The sequence below is a fragment of the Fukomys damarensis genome, unplaced genomic scaffold (assembly GCF_012274545.1).
Source record: "Fukomys damarensis isolate Sample0158 unplaced genomic scaffold, DMR_v1.0_HiC HiC_scaffold_4, whole genome shotgun sequence".
Lineage (NCBI taxonomy): Eukaryota > Metazoa > Chordata > Mammalia > Rodentia > Bathyergidae > Fukomys > Fukomys damarensis.
Window position 1 is genome coordinate 67192040 of NW_022900916.1, and position 26989 is coordinate 67219028.

Sequence of the window (26989 nt, forward strand, 5' to 3'; positions counted from 1 at the left end):
TACCTGAGTAATATGACAAAATATAGGGCAAATATGTGTGAAAAAGAAAAAGCACAGTGTCATTAATATTCAAAATATTACAGTAAGGAGTTACAGATTTTTTTTCTGGGAAGAAGATGATTGATTCTGAAGTAATGTATTGGCCTCCAAGGTTAGCACACTGAAGCAGTGCATCACATATAAGACTCTTGGAATTTTCTCAGGGGGATAAGGAGAGGGGTGCAAGAGAATATGGCAAGTTTGAGTACAGCAGGTTTTCTGGTTAAACATCAGGAAAGAGATATTAGACTGCAGAGACCATCTTGTAGTCCATCCTGTTCATTTCACGGTGAGGAAAATAAGACAGAGTGGTGGTCCAAGGTCCCATGGCTGACATATACTGAATCTCATGAGGACACCGGTATTCCTTGCATCCTCTAAATCCTTTGACTCAGAATCCAAATGGCTACAAAGCAATCAAACAATCTTGTAGAAAGTAACATGTAATTAGGACATAACTGAATGGCAGAAAGTTTCTTCATAAAATTGATAATGTGATATGTTCCTTAAAAAGGGAGTTTATTTCCTTTGATCTAGTAATCTCAATCGTAAGAACTTAAGAAAATCACTCAACATGGATAAGTATTAAGGTGCAAGGATGTTTGCTATAAAATTATTTTTAAATAAGGAAATAATTGAAAATACAACCATTAAAAAGTACCTAATTGGCTGGGATATTATGTGACTACTGGAATGCCATTATTTTTTTTTTTCTCATTGAGTTTATTGGTACATTTTAGGTATACAGTCCAGTTACATTCAGCACTGGGATCTTGTACCTTTATATGACAGGTCTTGGTTCTCATTTTTTCCCCATACCCCTGTCCTCCCTTCACCCTCCTCCCTTCCCTATTAACAAATGCTTTATTTCCATTTTTCATTTTCTCATGCTTTTTTTTTCCTCTCCCTTATTGCCTTTCCCCTACCCTTCCCACTTGCCCTACACCTTTAGCCCTTTTCCTTCCTATTTCACATTGTCACTTATACCAGTAGGATCTTATGTACCATTATAGTTTTTCACACCAGAGAAACTATTCAGTATTTATACATGTGTGACATTTATTTCACTTAGGAGTACATCCTCAATATGTTAGAATGCCATTATTAATGTATACCTAATGAGTTTTGGAAATACTCTTGATATTGTTTAAGTGAAAAAATGATAAAAAGCCTGATATGGAATTCTGTCCACATTCAGTGGAAGATGTAGTAAGCTAGGGGTGGTGGCATATGCCTATAATCCCTATCATCCCACCTAATTGGGAGTCTGAGGCAGGATGATTGCCAAACTCAAAGCCAGCCTGAGCGCTCTCTCTCTCTCTCTCTCTCTCTGTCTCTCTCTCTCTCTCTGTCTCTCTCTCTCTCTCTCAAATCAAACAAAACACAACAACAACAAAATGTCTGGGGCTATAGATCAGTGGCAGAGAGGTTACCTATGCATGTGTGAGGTCCCAGTCAGTGCATTCACACAACAAAGATGTGTATGTGTTTATGTTCAGGAAAAAGAAAGCAATTTGTAACCTAATAGCCTAATATATCGAATAGACCAAAATGTAGCTTTTAATTATTTTCTAAATCTTTTCAAAATCTTCCAAATACTGAGTTGTCATGAATGGCAATTATAAAGACAAACTTAGAAATATTTTTTAAAACATGGAAAATAAATCTAACAGTGTGACTATTTGTAGAAGGAGGAACACTGAAAATGTTGTAAACCACAGACTTCTCAGGTTAGTGTTATAAAGCTATGAGGCTTTAGGGACGCACCCTCATCCCTTTAAGGCTTACCTTCTTTTACTGTCAAGCAGGAAAATTCAATTAGTTGACCTCCCTCCCACATCTGTAACTGAATTTGATAAATTTCTTAGTCTTCTTTTCTATAGAGAAGATGCCCATTGATAACACTAAATGATTACTTATAGTATATAATCAGAAGACTAATTCTATTAGCTGATGGAATTCAAACTAATTGCCCCTGTTTTCCTTTGTGTCTCTTGGCAATGGGCAATGTCTGTTACAGATCGCGACTGAAGCAATAGACAACTTCCGAACTGTCGTGTCCCTGACCCGGGAGCAGAAGTTTGAAAACATGTATGGGCAGAGCCTGCAGATACCGTACAGGTAATGAGCACTGAAGAGTGAGAAGGAAGGTATGAGAAGTTTTGCAGTCATCAGATTTGCTTTGGAAGGATTTCTCTGTCCAGAGCATAGGGTACAAATGGAGAAGGAACTAGAAATGAACCAGCTGGACAGCTCTTGTAATTAACCAGGAGAGAAGGGGTCAGACCTAGCTGGGGGAGGCACATTTCCAGGCAGAACCTGGAGTGGCTGGTAACACATGAGAGAAGTGGATGGAGCAGGTGGTGAGACCAACTTCCTGTGTCCAGTTTGGATAAAGACATTATTCGGCCAGTTGGGGAATCTGTCTCTTATGGGACATGTGGTTCAAAGTGTCTGGGGACACTGAAGAGCAGTGACCCCAGAATATACTTTTCACAACTTTCTCCACTTTTCCCCCGTAGAAAATGTCTTCCTTTACCACAGTGTCCCAGGCAGAGCACTTAATAGTGGTGTGAACATGAGCAAGCCCAGCCACTGTTTCCTCTCTAGTAAAAACAGAGCTGGAACTTACTGATGGATTTTCAGACATTTTCTTCAAAGATAGTAGAGCCTTTTTCTTTCCCTGAAAAAGCTTTTATTTGAAATCCTTCTAGATGACAAAAATAAAAGCAAAACCGAAACAGCTAAAGCAGGACTAAGGAACCCAGAGGGCTGCCCCCTCACCCCTGCCCTGACCACCACACCACTGAATTCCATGGCCCTGAGAAAACTTAGTAGTAATGTTTTTTGTAATAATGCCTTTTCTAGCTCCACCAGAGTAAATTCTTTTCTCTTTATTTCTTTACCATGTAATTTACAAGGTACTACCATTGGGTAAGTGATTGTTCAGCTTAACTACTAGACTCTCAAGGTCAGGGGACATCCCTGTCCTTGGTATCACACAGCATGGACCCCGAAGTTTGTATGTGTTGGGTAGATATGAGTAGAATGAATGTTGACACCATAGGAAACATATTCTCTGTTCAATATTTGGGTAAGAGGGAGGGAACTTTCAATTTTTTAATTTCTTACAAGCTCTGTATAGAATTTGTAGGCTGAGGTTTTAATGTCACCACACTGAGGTGTAGTTAATTGATTACTTCATTAAAAATAAAAGATACGGAGGCTCAGAGTAGAGGCACGTGACTACATTTAAACAGCTGGTGAGTAAAATGAGGGCGAAACTTCTTTCTTTGCAAACTAAATCCATTTTTGCCTGTATTACTTCTGTGTTCCCTCTGAGCAGTTACACTTTCAGGGCTGAGAAATGAAAATGAAGTAAGTTTTTCAAATGTTTTTCAGAAACTCTTTGAGGAAAGCACACATCTTTGGAATCACGTTTTCCTTCACCCAGGCAGTGATGTATTTTTCCTATGCTGCTTGTTTCCGGTTCAGTGCCTTTTTGGTGGCACGTGAAATCATGAGTTATGAAAATGTTCTGTTGTAAGTATTGGGTTAATATTGACAATTTAACTCTGTAAGTATAGTTGGGATGAATATGCTTCTGGTCTGGTTAGAAAACCCTATAGTGAAACCTTGTGACCGAGATAATGGCATTTTGCCTCTAAGTTTCCGTTCCCACCGAAGTGCCTGTGCATCAGTAACATCTCTTCCCAGTGCATCCTCATACATGGCTAGCCTTTTCAGATCTGTGGCTGGGTCAGTCACTCACCTTAGGGATCTAAAGAATGCTTTGGCATTTGGGAAGAATCCTAACCTTGAGCAGGAAGGATGGCTCCATACGAAGAGCTTTCTAACTTCGTAACTAAGGTGGGAATGGTGCTGAACCACCGTGTTCCACATGCCCTGGGAGGTCCCAGGATAATTTCCCTTTCCCTTGTCGCAAGATAAGGAGAAGGTTACAAGGTCAACGCTGGAGAAATTAAAAACGACAAATGAAAAATTAGACTTTTTTTCCTGCCGCACTGCTAGTAGAAAATTGTAGCCTGGTCTAGGGAAGTCAAGCTTGAACTTAATTATACCACTAAGAACCAAATAAGCAGTTTGGCAGCCATAAGAATGCATGATCAGGAAGACCTGCATTCGGTGACAGAAGACTGCCCTTTCATAGCACACATAACAAGTGGCAAAACTGTTTTACATTGAAACCAGAATCATAAGCCTCAGAGGGAGAGGAAGAGGGAGGGGAGGGGAAGAGGGAGGGGGTGTTTCTGAGTCATAAGCTGGTCACAGGCAACAGTGACTTCTGTCATATCCTGTGGGCCAAAGCAAGTTACAAGCCAGTCTATATTCAGAGGTTGGAGAACAAGTTCTACTTCTTAAGCGGAAGTTCTACAAAGATCATTTGCAAGAAGACAAGGACACTAAGGCGAGTGAAAAAAGGACCATTTGGATTCAGTCTGTCACAGTAATTTGAATTTACAAGGAAATGTGCTTGTTTTACTTTTAAACTTGTTTTATAGTTATTTGCAGCAGTGCTCCCTGCTTATAGAAGTTCCAGCTTTGGAGCAATGCAGCCCTAACTGTGCCTGTGTTGCCTTCTGTTCTCCAGGGTGTTTTCAACCATGGTCTATGGTGCCATGGCGGTCGGGCAGGTCAGTTCACTTGCCCCCGACTATGCCAAAGCGAAAGTGTCAGCCGCCCACATCATCAGGATCATCGAACAAGTCCCCGCCATTGACAGTTACAGCACAGAAGGCCTGAAGCCAGTGAGTGTGAGGCTTCCACTGTAGGATCTGCTCCTGATTCTGAATGAAAGTATTCATCATGGGGAATTTGACGAAATGTATGCTTTTTTATGTGCTGAAAGTAATATAGATATAGGAAGATCATGTGTTTGTTTCAGTAAGTGTTAATAATATGTGCTCACCTCCAGGACTTCTACATATCAAAGTTGTAGAGGGAAGGATACTGCTAGCTTTATAAGCAAACCCTAGTAATCAGGTTTTCTGATATGTAAGTTACTCCATCCTGGGGAGACGAATTTATCATTTTCTATTAGAGTAAGAATGCATTCACTAAAAAAGTTATTTACTCTGAGGTCTTATTTATTACTTCTAGCTTTTTTTTGTTTTGTTTTTGGTTTTTTGAGACAGGGTCTCACTATGTAGTTGAGACTGACATGGAACTCACTGTGTAGCCCGGGCTGGTCTCGAACTCACAGCGATCCTACTGCCTCAGACTCCCTACTGCTGGGATTACAGGCGTACGTCACCACGCCCGGCTTCATTACTTCTAGCTTTATGAATCAATGTTACCTCTAGTAGGATTCCACTACCATTTGAAACCCGGCGGCAGAAGGGCTCGGCTCAGTGGTGGAGAACCTGTGGCACGCATGCCACAGTGGGCACACACAGCCTGCTCTGATGGCAGGCTAGCCAAGAGCCCAGCAGCTCAGCTTTGGATATTTGGTTTAAAGGAAGTGTTGGCACTTTGCAGTAAATACGTGGGTGTTGGTGGCAGCTCCACTCTTCTCTAAAAGCTTTGTCACCTCTGGCTTCAGCCTACCCCGTGATTCAGCACTGCAGCGAACTTACTGCTGCCGTCCTCATTCTAGAATATGCTGGAAGGAGATGTGACCTTCAGTGATGTTGTGTTCAAGTACCCCACCCGGCCAGACATCCCGGTGCTGCAGGGGCTGAGCCTGCAGGTGAAGAAGGGCCAGACACTGGCCTTGGTGGGCAGCAGTGGCTGTGGGAAGAGCACAGCGGTCCAGCTGCTGGAGCGGTTCTACGACCCATTGGCCGGGACAGTGGTGAGCGCTCTCCTGTTCAGCTCATTTCAGGCTTTTCATCATCGCAAGGCCTTGGTGTGTTTTTCCTATGTTACCTCTAATAGGATTCCACTACCATTTGAAACCCGGCGGTGGAAGGGCTCGGCTCAGTGGTGGAGAACCTGTGGCACGCATGCCACAGTGGGCACACACAGCCTGCTCTGATGGCAGGCTAGCCAAGAGCCCAGCAGCTCAGCTTTGGATATTTGGTTTAAGGGAAGTGTTGGCACTTTGCAGTAAATACGTGGGTGTTGGTGGCAGCTCCACTCTTCTCTAAAAGCTTTGTCACCTCTGGCTTCAGCCTACCCCGTGATTCAGCACTGCAGCGAACTTACTGCTGCCGTCCTCATTCTAGAATATGCTGGAAGGAGATGTGACCTTCAGTGATGTTGTGTTCAAGTACCCCACCCGGCCAGACATCCCGGTGCTGCAGGGGCTGAGCCTGCAGGTGAAGAAGGGCCAGACACTGGCCTTGGTGGGCAGCAGTGGCTGTGGGAAGAGCACAGCGGTCCAGCTGCTGGAGCGGTTCTACGACCCATTGGCCGGGACAGTGGTGAGCGCTCTCCTGTTCTCCTTCCAGGCTTTCGTCATCTCAGGGCCTAGATAGGATCATTCTTCCTGACAAGCCAGGGCTTTTCATACCTTTAAGTCACTTAACGTCTGACACAGCTCTGGCTATGTCATCTGCGCAGCCCACTTCTCAGTCATCTCCTCTGACTCTGTTCCTCACCCACCTTTGTGAGCTACCTTCTTGCAGCATGTGGCTCTTGCCAGGGTTAAATTTCAGCAGACACCAAGGAGGAAACAGAAAGTGAAGCAGCCAGAAAGACAGATAAGGGTTCTAGGAGACACAAGGGAGATGAATACCAAGGATGAGGCATGTTTCAAGGATTTGAGGATCAGTAAGGACAGGTGCTGTGGAGAAACCGAGTTAGGGGGGACTGAGCATACCTGTTAGCCTCTGGTATTAATAGGCTCTTTCTGACATTTTATGCTCTCCAGGAAGTGTTGGGGGTAGGAAATAGTTGATCAAATCTTTAGGATGTTTAAGAGGAAAAATGGAGGTTTAAGTGTTTGTAGACTATCAAGAAGACTGGAGGGAAGAGAGGCCAATAAGAACAGTTTGAATAGAAACATTTTAAAGAGGGGACTCTGGAGCATTTTTAAGACTGAGGATGAGAGAGGGTGACTAGCAATGGAGAGGAAGCATTGAATGGTCTTCAAAGGCCAAAAAGTCCATAAGTAAAAAGCAAGATCCACCTGTTTGGTGGGTGAATAAAGAGTACGTAAGAATACCCCTTAGTTTTCTGACCTAAAGGTTCCATGAAGTTCAGAATTCTTTACTCAGAAGAACTTTGGGGGACTGTGTTAGTGCCAGATTTGAGATCAGAATCTTGAAGGAAGTAATGAATTTAAATTATTTTAATGACAGATATGAAAACAGGCAAACTAGGAAAGAACAGAAATCAGAGAAACAAATTTTCATTATGTGGGGATTTAGTTATTGGTTATTCTCAAAGGTAATAAACAAAATATTGAACAAGTAGAGTAATATGGTCACTGACCAATAGGCTCTGTGTGGACCCTTCTTGCAGTAACAACTAACATGTAAAGTGAACTTTCATCCTATAGTCAAAGGCCCTTTTTTATTTCCCCACAGCAATTAATCATTGCTTCTCAGAAATATTTTTATTACATTCAAAGACAGTTTTGGTTTTTCTCACTTCATTAATAGTTACAAAAGCTTGCTCATTTTTATTCCCTTTTTTAATATTTTCTACAAACTCTGATTTTATGCTTCAGTTTTGTGGTTAGATTTTGAACATGAAACTCTAGGTGAGTATCCACTAATATACAAAGTTTAAATAATATATAAAATAATAAATAATATATAAAGTATTCACTAATATACAAAGCAATTAGAGGAGAAAATACGAGCTTTCAGACTCTGATTAAGGTCCTCAGCAGACTTTTATTAAAAAATGTTAAATGTTGTGCTGTAAGGAATTACAGGGCATAGTGTTTGACCTCAAAAGTGGTAAGTGAGAGACAGGCATACACTTTCATGCATTAGATTAAAGAAGTTAGGCCTTGAGATTTTCTTAGGGGATAAAGGGTATCTGATGATAGGTGAGCAACAGAGACGGCAGTCAGCGCAAGAGATAATGGGGACTGTAGCTGATAAATAATTTGATCCCAGTGCAATAAACAGGATAGTTCAGCTGAAATATGGAATTAACAAGTGTAGGGTTCTCAGACTTTTCAAATTATTTGCCATTAAAGATTTAAAAATCTCAAAGACTTCTAACACATTTAGTCACTTTTCAGGAGAATAAATACTTGGTGATAACAAAACATTGGAGTTGAAAACAATAATAACAGAAGAATAATTATGCCAGAAGGAAATAATTAATGATTCTTCTGTAAGTGCATCAACTCAAACAGAAAATATTAAAAAGTACACACAGTATTATACAGTTCAGTGGAGGTATTTCACTATAGGTATTTCAAATAGATAAGTATTTAATAAAGGGTGTTAGGTGCTCAGTCTTTGAAAAGGCAGAATAGTGGACGTTCGGGATGCTGTTACCAGCTGTCAAAGTCACAGCACTATAGCTAGGATCTTATGACCAGAAATTTGTCCAAAATTACACCTTTACATAGTTATTCCAAAGCTAGAGATTCAAGACCAAGGTCAGGCTGTTACATAAACTCGCAATGGGGGTAACATGTGTTAGTTTACTCTTGCTGGTAAAGGAGGATTTGCCTCTGCCTCCAGACTTCACACAGTGCCTCTGCCCCTGGTAGATCCTAGTTTACTTACAGAACCAAGGGATCCTGGAAGAATTTTTAGCCTTCTAGTCCCTCAAGTATTCAAATGGGTGGTATAGGAGAATATGGGTACACTGAGTGCACAGGGGACTGGCCGTGTCAACACAGCACAGATGATACACTGGAAGTAATGTGCTCTCATTTATTCCAGGATACTATAGTATATGCCTCTGGGAGTTTGAACTAGATCATTAAATTATTGCCAAGTGGTGCAGAGCAACCAGACTTCTTAGCAGAAGTGTCCCAATTATATCAAGGCGAATGTGCTGAGCTTTATTTACAAATATCAACTAGTAATCCTTAATGGTTTAGATAGAAGGTTTTCACTCATTCCTTTCTATCGCCACATAAGAATAACAGACGTGTGCATCATTTGATCATAAGAATTGAACAAAGGGCTTAAGTCAGAGGAACACACTGAAACCAGAAAATTCTTATAATCATCTGTGGTCTGTGAGTCCTTTGAAAATCTTGACCAGCCGTGGTGTTTCTGAAACTCTGAGACATTTTGACTGGCTAGAGAGCTATTAAAGAGCATGCCCACCCTGGATCACTCAGGCAAGCCAGGGCCTGGTCTTTTATTTTTACATCTTTCCTGGGTGAGTGCCAGCTATAGTTTGGGAACCACTGAGCTGGTAAACTTGAAGGAAGAGTACAGCTAATGGTGGAAAATCTTGAAATATTAAACGGAAGTATTATGAAGAAGGAAGGATCCAAGTTTTGGGACTTGAAAGTTCTAAAATTTTACATATTCTAGTTAAAAACAAAACAAAACTTTGAATTCAGAACTATGTTCAAAAGTGATTTGTACTGCCAGTGAAAAACATTGTAACAGAATCTGAATGTTAGCACCATGAAGGTCCTGGTCTCAAGATCATCGTGTGAAAATGATAACTCCCTCTTAGGGCCCTGCATCCCTACCTCCTAGGATTCTGGCCAGCAAGGGGCCTACAGAGGAAGTCACTGACCCTGGCCTCAGCAGCCGCATTCAGGCAAAAGGTGCTCACTTTTCCAGGCTTCCAGCCCAAGCTCCCGAAAACGTGGGACAGCAGTTTTGTGTTGAAGTGACAGGATAGACATTTGTATAACTACAGATTTGTTTGCAAATTGTCCAGCAAAGGTAAAATGATCTTAGTGTTACCAAACTGCAAGGTGCTGCTGTAGAGCATGAAGAGATCGGGAGAAAGTGAACTATTTTATCCCATTAGTTTAGACTGTAAGCTACGGCAAAGAGCAGTTACTCAGAATTCTAACCAGATGATTAACAGTTACTAGTTGCTGGCTATTCCTCTGTACGTAACAGAAGGTCTTCTAAAATAACCTCAGAAAAGACAGTCTTGCACCTCCTACAGACATCTCCTTACTGATTTCCATAGTGGTTATACCAATTTACACTCCCAGCAGTGAAGGGTTCCTTTTCCACCATAGCCTCACTGGCATTTGTTATTGGTTGACTTCTTGATAGCAGCCATTCTTTCTGGAGTGAGGTGAAATCTCAGTGTTGTTTTTATCTGCATCTCTTGAATGGCCAGCAGTATTGAACATTTTTTCATGGATGTATTGACTGTTTGTATTTCTTCATCTGTGAAAAGTCTTATATTCAGTTTAGATGCTCATTGCTTGACTAGGTTTTTAAAAATCTGTAATTTTTTGAATTCTTTATATGTTCTATATATTATTCCTTTGTCTGAGGAGGAGCTGTTAAAATTTTTCTCCCATTCTGTAGGTTGTCTCTTCATTTTCTTGTTGGTTTCCTTTGTTGTAAAGAAGGTTTTTAATTTGGTACGATCCCATTTACTGATTCTTAGTAGTATTTTTTGTCCAGCTGGGGTTTTGTTCAGAAAGTCTTTGCCTATGCCTGTCTTTGTTTATCCTCCAGCAGGTATAGGTAAAGACTAGTTATTATGAAGAAATCAACTGATAAGAAATGCTGGTGGGGCTGGGGGGAAAGGAACCCTTCTCCATTGCTGGTGGGAATCTTGGTGGAATAAAATAGAAGATGCAGAAACAACTCAAGGCTCACTCAGCTGTTATCTTTGACAAAGGAGCCAAATCCTTCATTGGAGGAGAGACAACCTCTTTAACAAATGGTGCTGGCTTTTTCTTCTAATGTTTAGATCTTTGATTCATTTTGATTTTAGTTTAGTGTATAGTGGGAGATATGAGTCTAGGTTCAACCTTTGGCATGTGATTAACCAGTTTTCCCAGTGACATCTGTTTGTAAACTACACATCAGGTTACATTCAACCCAATGGGGAAATTTGATTTTGTTCACAACCAATTCAGAATTGTAGAATGAATTAAATTCAACCAGAATTATACAGTGAATTAAATTCATGAACTGAGGTACCACTGTATGAACATCTTGACTGTATTGGTTCTGCCTATCCAGGAGCTGGAAATATCTTTTTATTTTATGATTTCTTCTTCAGTCTTTTTCAGAGTACATCAGTTTTCACTTCCTTAGTTGTGTTAATTCCTAAGAATTTCATTTTTCTTGCTGCTGTTTCCCTAATTTCCCTCTTGGTGAGTTTGTAACTGTGTACAGGAATGCTACTGACTTTTGAGTATTGACTTTGTATCCTGCTATGCTATTGCATTTGGATATTAGTTCTAGGAATCTTGGTGGAGCTTTTGGAATACTGTATGTAGAGGACCTTGGCATGTTTCAGGATGTGGTGATAGTGAACGTCCTTGACTTGTTTCTGATTTTAGAGGGAAAACTTTCAGCTCATCTTGGTTTGGTGTGATATTGGTCACTGGATAGATGGCTTTTGTTAGGGTCAGAAAAAGACCTTTTATTCCTATTTTCTTCAGAGTTTTTATCATGAATAGATGTTGGATTTTGCAAAGTACTATTTATATCTATAAAGATGAACGTGTGATTTTTATCCTATTTATACAGTGTATTATATTTATTGATTTGCATATATTGAACCATCCTTGCATGCCTGGAATGAATCCTACTTGGGCAGGATGTATGACCTTTTTGCTGATTTGCTCCATTCTGTTTGCTAGTATCTTATTGAGGATTTTTGCATCTAGTTCATTAAAGAGTTGACCTACAGTTTTCTTTTTTGGTTGGGTCCTCTTCTGGTTTTGAAATCTAGATAATTCTAGTTTTCAGGAATGACTTTGGTAGTACTGCTTCTCTTAAATTTCATTAAAGAATCTGAGGTATGCTGACATTAAATCATCTGTAAAGTTCTCATGAATCTTCTGGACATGGGCTTTTCTTGGTAGTTTTTTATTATTTCTTCAATTATACTGACTGATATTGGCTTATTCAGGATTTTTGTATCTTCTTGGTTCAGCTTTGGCAGTTCTTAAGTATCTGGGAATTTATTCATTTCCTCTGAATTTTCCATTTTATTAGAGTGCAGATTCTCAAAGTAGTTAACAGTACTCTTTGGATTTTGGCATAGTCCATTGTGACTTCACCTTTTTTATATCTAATTGCATGGATTTGAATCCTTTCTTTATTTTGGTAAGGTTGAATAAGGGTTTGTCTATTTTGTTTAATCTTTCAAAGAACCAACTCTTTAATTCATTGATTTTTTTTAAAATTCATTGATTTTTTAAAAATTCATTAATTTTTTGTCTTATTTTTTAGTCTCAATTTCATTAATTTCTGCCCTGATCTTTTTCTTTTTTCTGCCCTGATCTTTACAATTTCCTTCCTCATCTTAGATTTGGGTTTGGATTATTATTGTTTTTCTAGGAACTTGACATGCATCATTATGTTTTTTTTAAGCTTGTTCTGTTTTTTTGATATGAGAATTCACTGCTAAGAATTTCCCTCTTAGGACTGCTTTTATTGCATCCTATAGGTTCTGTATGTTACACTGGCATTATCATTTGATTGTAAATTGTAATTTTTTTCTTTAATGTCATCTGTGAACCATTGACTATTCAAGAGAATATTATTTAATTTTGATGTGTTTGCATAGTTTTTGTGGTGTCTTTTGCCATTGATTTCTAGTTTCACTGCCCTGTGGTCCAATAATATGCAAGGGATAATTTCAGTTCTTTTGTATTTACTTATTAAGCATGCTTTATTAGCTGGTATGTGCTGTATTTTGGAGAAAGTCCCATATGCTGCTGAAAAGAATGTGTATTTTGTTGCTGGATAGAACACTCCGTAGATATCTATTAAGTCCATTTGTTTGAAGATTTGGTTTGATTCCGGTATTTCTTTGTTGATTTTTCCTTATTGACCTGTCTGTTTGTGACCTTGAGGTCCTGAAGTTGGGTGCACCAGCTTATAATTTTTAACTTCCTGTTTAATTGTGCTCTGAACAAACATGGATCTGGGCTCTGACTGCATCTTTTGCCCTCCACTGAGAGCAGAGACATGTCTTTAATGGATACTGCCACAGTAGATCCCCCAAAATAACTAAAGGCTTGAAATCACAGAGAAACTTCTCTCCTCTCTCTGCTTGTGTTTTCTTTCTTTTGCAGGGGGACTTTTTGTGAATGCAAGCATTGATTTAGTTTTTTCATTCTTCTCTCTCTCTCTCTCTCTCTCCCTCTCTCTCTCTCTCTCTCCTCTGTCTTCTTCACTAGTTTCCTGGGACTTAGATAATCTTTTGTCATTCAGCCTTTCTTCTAATCTCTTTTTCTTGTGTTTCTCTGTTTTTCCTCTTTTCCCTTTTAATATTTTCCCCTTAATTACTTCTGTCATATTTTTACTCACTATATAATTTTTTATCTTTCTTTTATCTTATAGTTTCTCCCAGGTTTTTTTGGGGGGGAGGTTCTGTTTTTACCTCGTTTTATAGACATCCTTGGGCTCCCAATAAGATCCTTTGTATCACTTCTTTCCCCTCATTCTTGTATCATAGAGTTTAAAGTTTCAAAGTTTTCCTTTTGCATCCCTCCATTCCCAATATAACCATAGCCATAAATTGTTGTAAACTTGTGATATTTAACTCTGTAAAAATGACTATTGAATTCTTTTCTGCCATTAGCAAAGGTGTAGCTATTGTATTTAGTACATATGAGCTGTAATTAATACTCAGGTTGTCTTAATGTTTGCATCATAATTGCCAGTTTCTTTAAGATTAATGATAATACATAACTATTTCTTATAGTATGTTAATATTGAATTTGTCTCAGGCAAAAGTACTGTAGCTGTTTCACTTGATATTAGCAGGGTCATAGGATTCTGTTTCTCTGTAAGCCAACACTCTGACTGCCTTTGGGACATTAACCATACTAGAGTACGTTCCTAGAGAACTTGGTTAGTGGGCTCATTAAACTGCATCCCCCTTTCTCAAAATAATCAAGGTGGTCAAATCTTGGGACTATGTCTATGGATTATAGTTAGCCATGCCCAAAGTTCATCACTAAAAAGTAACTGAAGTGCTCTCTAAGTACTGTAGTTTTTAATGTAGTATCCTCCTGAATGGTCATGAACAGCTCTGTCATATGAATGCCAGAAAATTCTCTGCAAAGCAGATTGTTGTGGAGAGATATGTGCATCAGAGAGCAAGGCTTGCTTTCTTCATTAGGATGATTCCTTGGTATTTCATTTTTTTGGATGAGATTGTGAAAAATGTTGTTTCCCTGTTTCTCTCTCAGTGAGTTTATTATTTATATACAGGAATGCTACTTCTTTTAAATGAGTGATGACTTTGTATCCATCTATGCTACTGAATTTGGTTATTAAATCTAGAAGCCTTTTGGTGGAGTTTTTGAGATCTTCTTTGTAGAGTATCATATCATCCACAAATAATGGTAATTTAACTTCTTCCTTTCCTATCCTTCTTCCTTTTATTTCTTTCTCTTGTCTAATTGATACAGTACTCTCAAAATGGAGATTGAAGAGGATATCAGAAAATGGAAAGATATCCCTTGCTTTTGGGTAGGTAGAACCAACAAAGTGAAAATGGCCATACTTCCAAAACTGTTATATAGATTTAATGCAATCCCAATCAAAATACCATTAGCATACCTTACAGAACTAGACAAAGCATTCCTAAAATTCATTTGGAACCAGAAGAGCCCAGAACAGCCAAAATCATTCTGGCAGCAAAGGCAAGGCAGGGGGCATCACAATCCTTGAAACTATACTACAGAGCTACTATGATAAAAACAGCAAGCCATTACCAAGCCTTGGCCAAAGTAGTTGTGCTTTGAACTCTTTTATATTCTGAGTTTCTAAACATGTTTTTCATAAAGGAAGAATATATTAGGTGACACAGGTTTTAGATAGTTTGCAATTCTAGTATATTGTACAGAGAGATGGTGGCTCAAGAGTGTTATGTATTCAGTGTAATGAAGAAATTTATTAAAACTTACTGGCAGTTTTCAGATTTGCCTGTGGTTATGTTAGCTATATATCTGTTTTACTCCCAGAAATATAAACCTGGAAGAATTTTTGAACTCCACCTTTTCTTAGATTTCCATTTCTCAAGTACCATGTTCATATAAAAAGATCTGCTGCTTAAACCATATCTTTTTGTAGCTTTTACTGTCTCTTTCTACTCTTTGTTTTGTACTTCATTCTAATACTGTTAGGAACTCTGAAGCACAAAGGTTCAGAAGTTTTCATGGCAACAGGGCTTGTGACCAACAAGGCCATGGTGGAATTTTCCATCCCCTTTTGCCATTTTTATAAGAACAAGCTGTTTTCCTTCAGCAAAGATCTACTTTCCTTTGACCAGCTGTCACTCAGGGACCCTAGCAAGGCACATGGGAATATACAGAGTATATGTGTCCCCCATACACTTAGCACCACTTTGGGGAAAACTCAAAGCTGACTCCCTGGTATCCTCCTGAACGGTCATGAAAAGCTCTGTCATATGAATGCCAGAAAATTCTCTGCAAAGCAGATTATTGTGGAGATATGTGTGAATCAGAGAGTAGGGCTTGCTGTGTGTAAGTGGCCCTTGGGTTCTGCAGGACACTCGGGCAGCTGGATTACCACATAAAAGGAAATCTTCACCGGGGATTTAGCTCAGTGGTTTGGTGGCCTGCCTTGTAAGCAGAAGGACCCAAGTTCAATCCCCGGTACCAAAAAAAAAAAAAAGAAATCTTCTACTCTTTGGCTCAGAACTGAAGATTCTGCCTATCCTTTCATGTGCTTGTCTTATCTCTTCATCTGTAGTTCCAAATGCATCAAAGAGTTATACATTACTACTGGGCCTTGAGCACTTACATTATGCTGTGCTACATGGGGCCATATGTGATCTCATTTCATTCTTAATTTTGTGAGCTGAGGAATCATCACCCTTCTCATTTATTTTCCCACAAGGCAAGTAAGTCAGAGACATTCTCTGTCCAAGATAAATGACTCCTGAGAAATATAGCAGCCTCCCTTGGATAATTCCACTCCCTTCAGTCACTGCTTCTTGTTCTTCAAATCTGAGTCAGATCAGAAACCCAGCCTACAAACCCAGCATGTGGTCAAAGTTACTATTTATTTTCACTCTGATCCAGTCCACTTTTTCTATAAAGAACTGAGGTGTAAGAATAAGAATGCCAGGATACAGTCTAGAAGAAGGAGATAGTGTGTTAGACTCCTATGGCTCGAGTAATTGTTCACCACAAATTCAGTGGTGAATACAACACAAATTTATTACTTTATTGTTACAGAGGTTAGAAATCCAAAATAATTATCGTCAGCCTAAAACTAATGTGTCACCAGAGTTGTGTCCCTTCTGTGAGCTGGAAGGAGCAATTCATTTTCCTTTCTTTCTAGCTCATGTCCCCTTCTTCTGTCTTCAGAGCTAGTAATGATTAGAAAATCTTTTCTTATTGCATTCTCTGATTATTGCTGTCCTGGCTCCCTGTTCCTCAGCTAATAACTGTTATAATTATATTGGGTTCACCAGAGTGATCCAAAATATTTGTTATATTTTAATGTCAGTGATTTATCAGCCATAATTCCATATGCTACTTTAATCCTTCCTTGACATATAACAGTATATTCACAGGTTCCTGGGGTTAGGACATGGCTATATTAGGAAAGGAGGAGCATTTTTCTGCCTACTAGGGCATATGTCAGACCAAGGGTTCAAAAATTACAATCGGGATGCTTTCTAAAAGTGTAAAAGTGTGGCCTTGTCATATTAATTTTGACAATCCAAAGTGAAGCAAACAAACCTTTTCCTTAATCTGAAAGTACATTGACTCTTTTGAAGTATGAAATAATGGTGTTAATTTTTCTAAATTCAGTGTCCTGGTCCTGAGGTTGATATGTGGACTCTTTTCAGCTTGTGGATGGTAAAGAAATACAGCAACTGAATGTCCAGTGGCTGCGAGCACAGCTGGGCATTGTGTCCCAGGAGCCCATCCTGTTTGACTGCAGCATCGGGGAGAACATCGCCTATGGAGACAACAGCAGGACTGTGTCACAGGAGGAGATCGTGAAGGCAGCCAAGGAGGCCAACATCCACCAGTTCATCAAGTCGCTGCCTGATGTAAGTGTCCCTCCACAGCAAGAGCCCAGGAGCATGTAGTAGCCTCATTCCCTTGATGTTGTTTTTTTCTTCTCTTCTTTCTCAAAATCTATTTGTTTTTAAATTTTTTTGAGAAAGGATCTTACTATGTAGCCCAGGCTGGCTTGAACTTATAGAGATTGTCCTGTTTCAGCTGGGATTATAAGCATGCACAGCCAAACTTGGCTTTCTTTTCTTTGCTTTTTTTTTTCTTCCTTCCTCCCTCCCTCCTTCCTTTCTTTCCTCCCTCCTCCTTTTTTCCTTTTTTCTTCCTTCCTCTCTCTCTGTTTCTTTCTACTTCCTCCCTTTTGCCCTCCTTCCACCCACATTCTCTCATTCTCCCCCATTCTTTCTTTGTGGTACTGAGGATCAATACCAGGGCCTGACAGGTTTGATCACTCTATATTAGGCTATACTGAAAGCCTCTAATTACACTTCCTATCCCAGTTAGCAATTTGTTTACTTGGTCACTTGAGTGTCCCTACGTGAAAGCAAAAATGTGTCAGGGAAAAAACTGCAGTGCAAAGAGACGTAAAATAGTTTTGGGGAATAAATAGGATGTCTGGAAGGCTTTTTCCTCCAAGTACAAGCCCTACAAGCCTGTAGGCAGCATCAGTGGCCATGCTGCTTCTGATACTGCTTGAGAAGCAAGCATGATGATCCCTTCCTTTTTCACTTCCTTCTACAACTTTGAAGCACTGCTTGAAGCTTTAAGTGTGGCTCTGTAAAGTCAGACTAGGCCAGAGAAACTAACCCATGGCAGAAAGAGGGTTCTCTCTGAACAGCCAATGGGTTGACCACGGTTTCTTGTACTCTCTAATTGTACGTGTTTTGGGTCCCAAGACCCATTTATAGGGTTGATTGTGTTAAGGATGTTTTCAAATTTCTCTAGCAGTTTATTAAATGCAACCACTCTCATCTTTTAAGGTGGGTTAGGTAGTGTGTTTTGAAAAAATAGCAATTTAGCTAATCTACCTCTTTTCATCATCACTGTTATGTTGTTTATTTTAAGATGGTGCCCCTAAAAATGAAGCCCAGTAATTTCTACCCAATGCAGGTGAAAGGTAGCAACGCCAAATGGCCCTAACTTCTTCCAAGATTTCCTTTTTCTTTAAGCTCTTATTTAAATACTGCTGCCTCCAAAGACAGGCTGCAAAAGAGGACACTGTCCCCCTCTTCTTTAATAGTCTAGTTCAACCATGGACAGTTGACTCTTCTTGAGACTTAATCATTGAAAGTATAAAATTATGAAACCCCATGCTAAGAAGAAACCAGAGGTTCTCAAAGGATGAACATGGGAACTTATTAGAAATGCAGGTCTTACATGTACTGACTAAGAAATTCTGGCAGTAGAAAGCAGTAGTCTGGGATTTAATAGCTTGGGTGATACAGTTTATAAAACACAAACATAGATAATGATTATTATGCAGTATTTCAGTATAACCTGTTACTCTGGTGTTTACCTATCACAGAGACCCCACCTTTCTTGATTCTTCTGTATCTGTCACACAGCACACATATAGACATCACAAGTCTTTTTCCATGTCTAGACCAACATACTAAGTTCTGCTGTCTATCTACAGATCCACTTTTCCTGAGTGATTAGCACTAGGATTCACTTAGCCCTGCAGAGGCTGGTTTAACTTCTCATTCCTATAGGGCTATAACACTGTCTTCCTCTGCCTCAAGAGGATCAGTGCTATATCAGTGCAACCTGGTAACAACTACATTCACACAAGATACTTCTATGTACTTGCCTTCTAAGCAGTGAAGCTCCATGGTGGAGTTAAGTTTTGAGTCTGCCAAAACATCAGCATGGGTTTTCTCTAATGTCAATTGGGCGACTCTGCTCTGAGTGCCACAGAATAGATGTGGTAGATATCACAAATAAAAATGCCACATTTTAGAAGCTATGGGACACAAAGAGTCCTAAGAGGGAAGTTTATAGCTGTGAATGCCCACATCAGAAATGAAAATGAGGACTGGTGATTTAGCTCAGTGGCATCATGCCTGCCTGGCAAGCGCAAAGTCCTGAATTTGTTTCTCAATACCAAAAAAAAAAAAAAAAAAAAAAAAAAAAAAAAAAAAAAAAAAAAAAAAAAAAAAAAAAGAAATACAAAGGGAGCCCAAATAACCTAAGGATGCACCTCAAAGTTCTAGAAAAATAACATAATATAAAGGAGGAAATTATAATGATTAGAGCAGAAATGATTTCAGATTAAAATAGTACAATGAATCAATGAATTGAAGAGCTGGTTCTTTAAAAGAATAAATAAAATCGATAAATTCTTAGTTACACAAAAAAGAAAAACAAGGACCCATTCAATGCAATTAGAAATGAACAAGGAGAAATTACAGCAGACACTAATGAAATCCAGATTATTGCTACTTTGAAAACCTATACTGCAACAAATTGGAGAATTCAGAAGAAATGGATAAACTTCAAGATGCATATGAATTACCAAAACTGAACCAAGAAATATGTAAACTGAATTCTATAACAGGCAATGAAATTGATGCAATAATAAAAAACCCTACCAACTAAGTAAAGCCCAGGACATAATAATGGATTCACCACTGAATTCTCAAGAATTTCAAGGAGTATCTCTCACCAGTACTCCTCAAACTCCTTAATGAAATTGAAAGGAAAGGAGTACTCCCAAATTCATTCTTAGGAGCTAGCATTACTCTGATTCTAAGACTAGAGAAAAATCCAACCAAAAAGAACCTACAGAATAATCTCTTTAATGAATGTTGGATGCAAAAATACTGAAAGATAAAATATAACAAATTGTCAAAAGCATCATGAATCATGACCTAATGGGCTTAATTCTGGGGATGCAAAGTTGGTTCAACACATGAAAATCAGGAAATGCAATACAACACATGATGAGAAATAAGGAAAGAAACACACATTCATCTCAATAGATGCAGAAAAAAGCCTTGACAAAATCCAACATCTATTCATGATAGAATCCCTGAAGAAAATAGATTATCTCAATCTAATATAAACCATTCAGTACAAACTTACTACCAACATCATGTTAAACAGGGAAAAAAGCTGAAAGCTTTCCCTCTAAAATCAGGAAAAAGATAAGAATGTCCACTATCACTACTCCTCTTCATATAGTAGTCAAATCTTTAGCCAGAGCAATCAGACAAGACAAAGAAGTAAAAGGCATATGTATGAGAAAGGAAGAAGCCAACTTTTATTTGCAAATAACATGATCATTCACATAGAAGATTCAAAAATTACACCAAAACACCTAAAATTAATAACCAAATTCAATAGAGTAACAGTATATAAAAATCAACACTCACAAATCCATACCCTTCTCATACACCAATAATGAACTCACTGTGTGAAAAATCAGGAAAACAATACCATTCTATTGAAAATTGATGCTATTGAGCATCAAGAAAAATTAAATACTTAGAAATTAACCTAACCAAGGAAGTGAAAGGCCTCTTTAACAAAAATTATATTATTTAGCAAAAGATCATGGAAGACATCGGAAAAAAGGAAAGATATCTCCTGTTTTTGGTAGGCAGAATGAATATAATAGAAAATGGCCATACTCACAAAACCAATACATAGATTTACTTAAAACCTGGAAGCACCCTATATGTCTATCAGAAGATGAACGATTAAAGAAAATGTGGTATGCAACATGTCTGAATAGAAGAGGAACTACATTGGAGCTACTCAGAGAAAATAAACTAAAAACACAAGTAATTGGAAGAAAGGGAGAAACATACATCTTGATTTCAAAAGCAATCTGAAAGAGACTTATAGATCAAACAAATCATAGGCATAGGTCTTCATAAAACAGCATACCAGAACACAGGGCTGCAGTGGCATGGTGCACTAAGCAAGAATTGCATACTGGGAAGGCTTCAAGAAAGTGATGAACTGCTAAAGTTCAGCTAACTCAAGGACCCTATAATGTCCCTTGATTGGGGTCTTACCCATCATCATAATCCAGTACAAAAGGACTGGGTGCTGAACCAAACAGATAACAACTTCTGATCCTTAATACATTGGGAAGGTAGAATCTTGGGATGGGCACAAAGACCAAGAACCACATATGCCCAGAAGACATCTCTGAGATTAGATATTTTCTAGGGAGGCCTTCATACTATTGATAAAGTTATCTGCCATAAGAAATTTATAAGCATCAACACAGAAAACAAAATAAAAATAAAAATTAGAAAATGACAAGATGCAGAAGCAAAATGCAATCCCAGACCTCAAACCCACTCAGGACAGGTCCAGGGGAAATGAGATAAAGGACATCAGAAGCCACCCACCTGAATTTTCAGTAATGATAGAAGCAAAATTAGAAAAACAAAAACCACATGCATGAGGCTATAGAGAAAATAGTTCTCAGGTAAAAAAAGTAATGATCAACATGAAGGACTTAATGAATCTAAAGTAGACACAAATAAAAAAAAGAAGACCTTAGGAAAATGATGGAAACCGTGAATGTCCAACATAGGAAAGAAATGGATCTATGAAGCAAATTCAAACAGATATCCAAGAGATTAAAATTTCCATTGAAAGTATACCCAACTGATTGAATGAAGGTGAGGACACAATATCAGATCTAGAAAACAGGGTTGTGGTTAGCAACCACAAAAAGAAAGATATCTTAGAAATAGCAAGGGACCCTAAAATCAATCTAATAATTGAAAGATGATGCAAAGAAGAACAACGTAAGATTGATCAGTCAATGAGAAAGCCAGAGACAGTGCAAATGCCATAAAAAGCCTAGTCATAGAAGTAATGGCAGAAAGCTTCCCAAACATGGAAAAATGACATACAGATAAGTGAGACATGTAGAACTCCAATTAGCCATAAACAAAATAAATCTAGGCCAAGGCCTATAGTTATCAAGATTACAGAAATTCAGCACAAGAACAGGGCATTAAAAGCTGTTAGAGAAAAGAAACAAAACACTTGCACAGAAAGTCCTCCAGAATCACAGCAGACTTCTCAATGCAAACCCCTAAGTCAAGGAGAGCTTGGAATGAAATATTTCAGGTCCTGAAAAAGAACAACTTCCAACCCGGATTGATGTGCCTTGTAAACCTATCTTGCAAAATCAGTGGAAAAATAAAATACTTCCACAACAAAGAACAACTGAAGAAATTTCTGACCATTAACCAGCTCTATAAGATGTTCTACAGGATATTTTAGAAAGAGATAATTACAACCATAATTCTGAGAACACCAATGGAAATAATCCACCACGGTGGACAAGCAGTTAAACAGAGAGGAAAGACTGGGAACCAATAGAAGTCGAATAATATGACAAAGATAAGCCAATGCATATCAGTTATAACCATCAATGTAAATAGTCTCAATTCCTCAATTAAAATAAACAAACTGGCAGAAAGAATTAAGAAACAATTTAACAATGTGCTGTGTACAAGAAACACATGTAACTAGAAAATAAATTCATAGCTCACAAGTCAAAGGATGAAAAACAATACTCTATACAACAGGTACCTGGAAAATAGTGGGGACAGCTATTTTATTTGAAGACAATGTGAATTTCAAGCCAAGATTGATTAAGAGACAAAGAAGGTCACTACGTACTTGTTCAGGAAAAATTCCAAGGAGAGATTATGCTCTACTATATAAAACAAATATTAACAGACATGAAAAATCTCATAAGCACTAATGCAATTATAATGGGGGAACCTTAATACTCCACTGTTACAAAAGTAGATAAAAATCAACTCTAGAAAAATCAACAAAGAAATATCAGAACTGAACCAAACCTGTGAACGTGGATGTTACAGTGTTCCACCTCACAACATCAGAATATGCATTATTCTCTGCTGCACATAAGATGTTCTACAAAAATAGACAATATACAAGCCTATAGAACATGCTTAAGTAAGTGCAAGGAATTGAAATTGTCCCATACATATTATCTGGCCATAGTGCAATGAAATTTGAAATCAACAGCAAAAGAAACCACAAAAACTCCATAAGCACATAGAAATTAACACCCTCTTGAACAACCAGTGAGTCACAGAGGAAATTAAAGAAGAAATTAAACAGTATATACAATTAAAGGATAATGATAATACAACATACCTGAACTTACAAGATGCAGTGAAAGCAGTCCTAAGAGGGAAATTTATAGTGATAAATTCTCACATCAGAAAAACGGAACAAGTTCAAGTAGATAACCCAATGCTGAACCTCAAATGACTAGAAAGAAAGAAAAAAAAGAAGTCAAGCCCAAAGCTCATATAAGGGAGGAAATTATATAAAGAGCAGAGCAGAAAAGAAGGCAGTTGAGACTAGGAAAATAGTACAAAGAATCAATGGATCAAAGAGTTGATTCTTTGAAAGATTAAATAAAATTGACAAACCCTTTTCCAACCTTATAAAAAAAAGGAAGAAAATACTCAAATCCATGCAATTAGGAATGAAAAAAGTGAAATCACAGTGGATCCTGTGGCAGTACAGAAGATCATCAATACTTTCATAGAGAACCTATACTTTAATAAGATGGAAAACACAGAAGCAGTCAACAGATTCCTAGACACATATAAATTACCAAAGTTGAATCAAGAAGATATAAAAATTCTAAAGTCAATCTCAGTCAGTGAAGTTGAAATAATTTATAAAAACCTAACAAAGAAAATCCCAAATTATGATGGACTCACTGCTAAATTCTACAAGAAACTGAGAGATCACGTGGCACTATGGCTCAAACCCTTTAATGAAATTGAAAGGGAAGCTATACTCCGAAACCCATTCCTGGAAGCAAGTATTACCTTGACACCAAAAGCAGAGAAGGACCCAACCAAAAAAGAGAACTACAGGCCAATCTACCTAATGAACATAAACACAAAAATTCTCATTTAGATACTGGCAAACAGAACGCAGCAAATTATCATGAAGATTATACACCATGACCGATTAGGATGTATCCCAGGATGCAGGGCTGGTTCAACATATGCAAATCTATAAATATAATACACCACATTAAGAAAGCCAAGGACAACATTCCTAGAGAAAACATTCCTTATATTCATTTGCAAGCAGAAGAGACCTAGAATAGGAAAACATGGTCATCTCAATAGATGTAGAAAAAGCATTTGACAAAAATCCAACACCCCCTGCATGCTAAAAATCATACAGAAAATTATAATAGATGGTCTTTATCTCAATCTCATAAACCAACAGAACCCTTCACTCTAAAATCAGAAACAAGATAAGGATGTCCACTATCAGCCCTCCTATTCAATATAGTTTGGGAAACATTTGAGCATTTAGACAAGAGAAAGAAATAAAAGGAATAAGGACAAGAAAGGAAGAAGTTTAATTATCATTATTTGCAGATGAGGTCCTCATAAATGACCCCAAAAACTCCACTAAAAGATTTAATAACCAGATTCAGTAGCATAGCTAGAAGGAAAGTGAACATTCAAAAATCCATTTCATTCCTGTACACTAATAAACTCACTGAGAGAGAAATTAGGGAAATAATGCGTTTCAAATAGCAACAAAACAGATGAAACACTTAGGAATCAATATCACAAAGCAAGTAAAAGATCTTTACATAAAAAAAGTATAGTGTTCTGAAAAAGGAGATGGAAGAGGATATCAAAAAATGGAAAGATGGGGCCAGGGATTTAGCTCAGCAGTTCAGTGGCCTGCCTTGCAAGCACAAGGACCCGAGTTCAATCGCTGGTACCAAAAAAAAAAAAAAAGAAAGAAAGATGTCCCTTGCTTTTGGGTGGGAAGAACCAACAGTGAAAATGGCCATACTCCCAAATTGTTATACAGATTTATTGCAGTCCCAATCAAAATACCATCAACATCCCTCACAGAACTAAGAGAAAACATTCCTAAAATTTATTTGGAATTGTTAGAGACCTAGAACACCAAAAACAATTCTGGCAAAAAAGGCAAGGCAGAGGGCATCACATTTTTTACTTAAAATTATATTATAGAGCTCCTGTGATAAAAACAGCATGGTACTGGCAAAAAACAGACTTGAGGATCATATTAGAAGATGTAGAAACAACCCTACACTCAGCCACCTTATATTTGATAAAGGGGCCAAACATGTTCATTGGAAGAAAGTTAGCCTTTTTAATAAATCATGCTGGAAAATTGACTTTCCACATGCTAAAGACTAAAATTAGACCCCTGTCTCTCACCGTGCACTGAACTAAAATACAAATGAATTAAAGACCTAAATATTGAAACAGAAAAACTGGATCTTCGGGAAGAGAGAATAGGTAGAAATCTTGAGGAGATAGATGTAGGCAAAGGTTTCATTAACAAAATCCTGACTGAATGGGAAATGATTGTAGTAACAAAGAATCAACAACTTGGATCTCATCTTATTAAGAAGCTTCTTCACAGCAAAAGAAATCACCAACAAAGTAAAAAGACAACCATAGAGTGGTAACAACTTTCCTAGTTGTTCTTCAGACAAAGGACTATTATCTAGAATATATAAAAAATTGAAAAAATCAGACCCTCCAAATTTAAAGACCGAATGAAAAAATGGGCATCTGAGATGAATACATCTCAGATGAACAGCAAATAAATATATGAAAAATATTCAGTTCCACTGGCCATTTGAGAGATGCAAATTAAAGCAACACTGAGGTTCCATCTCCCAAAAGTATGGCTGTTATCAAGAAATCAATCAAAAACAAATGCTGGTGGGGTATAGGGAAAAAGGAACCCTTTTCCACTGTCATGGAAATCAGTGGGGAGATTCCTCACAAAATTAGGATTAAAGGTTCCATTTGACCCAGCTATTCTTCTGGGAATCTTCCCAAAAGAATTAAAAGCATAAAACCACAGTGATATATGCACACCCATGTTTATAATAGCACAGTTTGTAATAGGTAAAACTTGGAAACAATCCAAATGCCTATCAGCAAAAGAATGGATAAAAAATGTAGTTTTTTAATACAACGAAGCACTAATCAGTGATAAAGGATAAATGGATGCACACTCTTAAGTGAAATAAACCAGACACACATGTAAATATTGCATCATCTCTGTAGTATGAGAAACTGAAAGTGTAGATGAGGACCAAACTGTATAATAGGTATCATGTAATAGGAAGCAATTGTTCCAAAGAATAGGAGAACTGTGGAGGAGGGGGAAAGGAAGGAAGAGAAAAGGCAAAAACTGAGAAAAGAAGGATAAATGGAAACAAAGCTCTGTAAATAAGGAGGGGAGGAGGGTTTGAAGGGATGGGAGGGGAATGGGAAAAACAAGAAGAATCAAAAGCATTTGGTACTAAGAGCCAGGCGTGGTGGTGCACACCTGTAATCTCAGCACTTGGGAGGCTGAGGCAGGAGGATCGCTGTGAGTTCAAGACCAGCCTGGGCTGTACATAGTGAGTTCCACATCAGTCTCAACTGCATAGTGAGATCCTGTCTCAAAAAAACAAAACAAAAGAGCATTTGGTACTTGAATATTTAGGGGTTTTTATTATGTTCAAATGACTGAACATTTAAATGTTTTCATCAAATTTAAACACTCATGTTGAATATTGTATTTTTATAGTTGAATGAGTTTGATTCTGAAGATGTAGATGACTTGATCTCATTGCACTGCAATCTTTTATGAATATTACAGCAGGTCGTCCACTCTTCAGTTGATGATACTGAGTGATTCCACTAATTTGATAGAGCTTGAAGATTCTCAGCTAAGAATTATCCTTGTATGTTAAAGAATAGTGGCTTTCATTTTTTCCCTTGGGAGCACAAAAGTGAACCAACTATGGCATTAATATATGTACACCTTTAATTTCACTTTTACAACAAATTAAGAAAACATTTTTCC

At 38.1% G+C, this 26989-nt stretch overlaps 1 protein-coding gene across 4 annotated transcripts in view; it reads left to right on the top strand.

Annotated features, from left to right (window-relative positions):
* The window catches only part of LOC104868220 (ATP-dependent translocase ABCB1-like), a 127207-nt gene that overhangs the window by 96280 nt on the left and 3938 nt on the right, over positions 1-26989 (top strand). For 3 of the 4 annotated variants that reach the window (XM_010632895.3, XM_010632896.3, XM_010632894.3), the window contains 5 exons: positions 2060-2160; positions 3442-3582; positions 4652-4808; positions 5657-5854; positions 16924-17130. In XM_010632895.3, the coding sequence (XP_010631197.1) occupies positions 2060-2160; positions 3442-3582; positions 4652-4808; positions 5657-5854; positions 16924-17130 (804 nt within the window). Of the gene's footprint in view, positions 1-2059; positions 2161-3441; positions 3583-4651; positions 4809-5656; positions 5855-6191; positions 6426-16923; positions 17131-26989 lie in introns of those variants that run through there. The other variant, XM_010632897.3, reaches the window with a different exon arrangement.